This window comes from Benincasa hispida, chromosome 4, assembly GCF_027475165.1.
Source record: "Benincasa hispida cultivar pf3 chromosome 4, pf3_genome.v1.1, whole genome shotgun sequence".
NCBI lineage: Eukaryota > Viridiplantae > Streptophyta > Magnoliopsida > Cucurbitales > Cucurbitaceae > Benincasa > Benincasa hispida.
In genome coordinates this window covers 48,257,737-48,263,197 of record NC_143481.1, presented here as the reverse complement: position 1 = coordinate 48,263,197, position 5,461 = coordinate 48,257,737, and the positions used below count along the sequence as shown (strand labels likewise).

The 5,461-nt window shown below is 31.8% G+C and overlaps 1 protein-coding gene across 1 annotated transcript; it reads right to left on the bottom strand.

Moving 5' to 3' along the window:
* Window positions 1-2,229: 2,229 nt before the first annotated feature.
* Window positions 2,230-4,484, bottom strand: LOC120074964 (small ribosomal subunit protein eS8). Its single transcript, XM_039028076.2, has 6 exons — window positions 4,299-4,484; window positions 4,126-4,181; window positions 3,950-4,022; window positions 3,040-3,370; window positions 2,696-2,868; window positions 2,230-2,567 (listed from the first exon to the last, which is right to left on the bottom strand). Exons 2-6 carry the CDS (start codon window positions 4,127-4,129, stop codon window positions 2,486-2,488), a joined length of 663 nt encoding a protein of 220 aa, XP_038884004.1. The 5' UTR covers window positions 4,130-4,181; window positions 4,299-4,484; the 3' UTR covers window positions 2,230-2,485.
* Between the last annotated feature and the right edge of the window lie 977 nt (window positions 4,485-5,461).

Below are 5,461 nucleotides of genomic sequence, written 5' to 3'. Positions count from 1 at the left end.
AACTTAACATTATTATTTCATAAATCATACAGTTTATTTTTATATAATATGGATAATATATTTGGAATTGAAATTGTACATAGGATAATTACCTTTTATTTGATTATGATGGTGAGAATGTGATGTAGTATTTCATAAGATCACAAAAATAATATGAAACGACCTAGGAAGCACAAATACTTCTAATTATGCAAAGAATCGATATCAGATACAAATACGTCCAGATACGTGGTAGATACGTGTCTCCACCCGTCTTGTTGCCTTGAAGAAGTTTCCCCTTTGTTTGTCGAATGAGTAGGTTTTTCCATGTCATTTACCATTCTTTCTGCAACAATGATCGCAGAAGCCAAATCCGGTACATTTTGCAAACGAAGTTCTACAGTTCAGAATAAATGTGAAAAGAAGAATATCTATTCTTTTTTTTTTTTTTTAAATTCAGATATGTATATTGCTTCCAGATACGTGAAGGGATTTTTTTTCAAATTTAAGCCCAACCCACAACCTATTTTATTTTAGTGCATGTTTAGGAGTGATTTTAAATGATCAAAAATCACTTTTTTTTCATTTAATTACTCAAAACTAATTTAATTTTCAAATTTACACGTTTAAATGCTTTTCATATCATCAAAATTAGTTTTGAAGGATTATACATGTTTCACGGTGCTTTTGAAAATGACAAAAGTGATTTCAATCATTTAAAAATCATTTCCAAACATAAAAGTCCACTTAAATTGAGCAATTCAAAACAAAATAAATTAAAAATGATAAAAACATAAAAAATTATATATATATATATATATACACACATGAAACGTAATTAAATCTTCATTCTTATTGCACACCCCATTCATCTTCAACTTCATTCTTTAATCTTCATCTTCTACTTCTTTCGCTCAACAATGACTCGACATTACTAGATTTTTTTTCAAGTTTTCACTCTCTTATTGAATCTATTTTAATCTAACTTAAAATAAGTACCATAGCAATTAATTATATATATATATATATATATATATATATATAAAGTATCTTCAATGTATCCATATCTTCTTAATTTTTAAAAAATTAACATATCGACATATCGTATCGTTTATCAAACACCCCCTTCTTGAAAATTAAAATGATCGATTTAAAAATTTTGGGATCAATGGCATCCATTCTTGAAAATGAGACCAAAAGAGTATTCTCCTTCCATTCAAACTATTAAAATCCCATTTGGTAACCATTTAGTTTTTTGTTTTAATTTTTGAAAATTAAACCTACTTCATTCACATTATTATAATGATTTGTTTTCTCAAATATTATGATTGAATTATTAGACGAAAAACAAAAAACAATTTTTTAAACTATTGATCAAAAAGTAGATAATAAACGAAAAACTTTGAATGAGAAAACAGTGTCCACTAAACTTAACTTAATAGGATGAAAAGTAGTTAGTTGTGCACTTAGATAGGTTATCAGGTGATTTTTTTGTGACAAAACTTAGGCTTCATATTCGACGAATTCTTTTAATATAGATTTTTTTAGTTGGTACAAACTAGCTATTTGCTCGTTAACATAGATTTTTTTAAAAATTAAACATTGATTTTCGGATAAATAATCCAAATTATGCATGGGCTTTCATAAGGTCTTCAAGTTCAAGAGCTAAGAGAAATTTGAGGTACAAAGAACAATAAATAAATAAAATCTCACACTAGCAATTTAAAAAAGAAAAAAAAAAAGAAAAGAAAAAAGAGAAAGAAAAATGAATCTTACATGAGTAGCAAAATACACACAGCACAAATCTGCCAAACTGTGCGTCTTATAATACCAAACTTCAAATAATCAAACCTTCAATCTAAACTTACAAATATTAGGTCATAAAACTAGAGCGAGCACCCATCAAAACTTCAATGTGATTCGCACACACCTAAGTAACAACACTTAAATTTCTATTGTTTCTTTTAATAAAGAATGGCAGGAATAGAAGATCAAACCTCCAACACTAAAACCAGAAGCAACCAATGAGAATTTTCTGGACTCATTGGTTGACTAACTCGGTGAGGTAAAATTATAAATAATAAACATCATTTAGGTTATTCAATCATCAATAATTCACTCATTCATATTTCACATTTCACTACATTCCATAATAAAAAGATCTGATCTATTCATATTTCTGCTACATATAGGAACGAAAAAGAGAGAATCACAGAACAGACAAAAACTGAGGAAAAGTGAGACACTCGGTTAGAACAAGATGAGCGGTCTTAAATTAAATCCAAGCTTGCACACAGTTGGGGTTCTCGAGAAAATTCTAAGCTAATAAACAAAATGTTATAATCACGAAACAGACTAAAGAAAGTAATGTGATTAAACTAATAACAGCAAAATTGGAGTTCATAAATATCTTTAGCTGCAACAACTTATCGTCTTCATTAGACAAAAAAGGCAGATAGAATCATAGAAAAGAGAACACGGCCAGCAAATATCTTAACGACAAAAACTAAGCAGCACCTGCACCCTTTCCCTTCTTTCTCTGGATCTTCTTCATGTAGAATTCAAGTTCTTTGCCCTCCAAGATATATCTGCCAAAGATTTGCAAAACCTCAGCAAAATGACTACAAAATCCTTCAATGAGTGTGCTATATAACACAAGTTGGAAAGAACACAACAGTAAATAAATCAGAATCATAAAGGGTTTCACAATGCTTACCCATCTGCTCGACCACATTGACCTGGTCTTGATGAAATACAAGCCATCAAACGACCACTGCTGAATTGCTCTTCAATATGTGGGTCAAGCTTACGACCCTCTTGACGTTTCTCCAGCTTACGCTGAACGTGGTTACTCTTCTTCACCTCTTCGGCGGCAGCAGCATCACCTTCCTATAAACCATAAAACTCAAATTATCATATGGATCATGCTCTAGTTTATATGTAACAATTATAAGTGCTGTTACAATATCCATTGAACTTACAATTTTAACACATTAATACTCATATTTGAGATTTGAATAAACCATATCAATATGTAAATCTACAAAAAGCTTGCTCTACCTCATCCTTCTTAGCAGATGCTGCAGTCTTCTTCTTCCTTCCAATATCCACTCCGTAGTGCTGAAGATACCACTGCTTGAATGGTGCAGCATCAACCTGAACAATGGCACTCTTCACCAAAGTTTGAGTACGAACAAGCTCATTGTTCGATGCATTGTACACCACATCAAGGATACGGGTTTTCCTAGTCACGGCCTCACTACCCCATGAATAGTTTCCAGTATCAAGCCTAAAAGCACGCCACTTCACATTACCCCCACGAACTCGAATCCTCCTGATTGACTTGTCGCTCGATAACTTAGTGTTGGCTGGTTGCCTTCCAAGCTCATACCTTCACAAATAACAATGTCTCGAGGACTTAAAAAACAACACACAGCAAACGAGAGCTGTATATATACACGACAAGGAAATGAACAGTGATAATTTAAGTTTCAGTATCCATATCTCATACACGCCTAAAGAAGGTTATATTTCTACTTATGCATCAGCATCAACAATTAATAGTACGAACTGCGCCATAACAACATTGGAAGACGATGCATTACTTCTTCGGTAAGAGATAAAAACAATTACACGGTTCATTAAATTTGAAAATGAGAACATGTTCTAAGCGACCTGAAATTTTTTCAATAAAAGAACACCAACCTAACAGAGAAGATGAGATACTAACGCAGATTAGTTAAACTTGAAAACAAATGACAAATCATTGCCAATAAAATCAAGACTGCCCAATAAAAAAAAAAATCAATGTTAAGCTAAACCTACAAAATTCTCATTGTGTGCTAGAAACCAACAAATAAATGAGGAAAATTACAGAATCTTCCGTGGGTCAGTTCGCGACTAATTTAGGGAAATCGAGTAAAATGGTCGGTCAAATTGCACAGAAATAAATACAAGCAGAGGTACTTACTTTCTCTTCTTCCTCCAAGCCTTCTTCTTCCCTCCAGTTGCACGCCTCTTGTGCATAGAATCTCGAGAGATACCTATCCACAGAGTCCTCCAGGATTAGTGAGAAAAAAAAAAAAAAAAAGAAACAAGAACGAGGTTACATACAAAGATATATATGAAAATCCAAAAACCACTTACCCATATTGACGAGATGAAACCTCCTGCACGAATAATTCTAACTTTCCTGATGCAACCTATTAACAGAAACAACAAGACTCAAACCCTAAACTTATGAAAAGGTGAAAGATAGAAAAGGGATAGAGGGAGAGGTGAGGGAGATGAAGTATAGACGAATGGGGAAGAACCCTCACCGTGACGGCCGATCGGGAGGCGGCGGCTACGACTGGGTGCAGCAAAAGAGTCCTTATATATATATAAGGAGAAGGATGCATTAGGGCTTCGAGTACTGTGGGCTTAAATGTGGCCGAAGGATACACTAGGGTTTCGAGTGCAGACTGATTAATGGGCTTAAATGTGGGCTGAACATCTTGATTCATGAGATGGGTTGAAAATAAGTGGAGGATATTTGTAATACATAATAAAATAAGAGAAAAAAATCTAAAAATACGTTATATTTTTTAAATATTTACAAATATAAGTAAGTTGATTAGTCCATCTTTAATTTTTTTTTAAATTTCAAATTTCATCCTTATTTGTCTTATTTATTTATTTTTTCTTTCTTTTTTCGACTCTTACTTATTCCTTTTTCTTATTTTTATTTTCTTTCCTTATTCCAATTTTTGCTTCTTCCCTTATATTTTTTTATTCTTTTCTTTTCTTTTCTTTCTCCGATTTTTTGTTTCGTCCCTTTCTTTTTTCTTTTTTTTTAGTTTTCTTTCAGTTGTCCCGTTTTTTGCTTCATTTTTTCTATTTAATTTTCTTTCCTTTTTTCAATTTTTTTCTCTTCTATTTCTCTTATTTTTAAAATTTTTCTTTCCTTTATTTTAATTTTTTCTTCTTCCCTTTTTTTTTACGATAATTATGAGGCCGAGTTTCATACGCAGGACTTGAAATACTCAATTCATAAGTGACTTAACACCAACAAGCCAATCATCAAGTTTGATTATTATAAAAAATAATAAATATAAATAGCAAATGAAAGTCTATAAGTGATGAGCCACTAATATTTTCTATCAATCTTTGATTATATTTTCATAGTTAATAGCTACTTATAGAAATCAATCATTGATAGCCAACTTAGAGAATTTAATTAATAAAGTTGAATCTCGAACTAAAATATAGGTGGAATGTCTATAAGTTATCACTAATAGTATGTTATAGAAGCTATCATCGAAAAGAAAAGAGACTTATAAATGTTTGGAAATAACAAGAAAGGGGCAAAAAGGTGTTCAATGGCTATGATTGATAGAAGCTACTACTGATAGCATGTTACCAGTGATAGAAGCTAATACTAATAGCATGTTATCGATGATAGAAGTTATCCGATAGCATGTCATCGGTGATAGAAGCTACT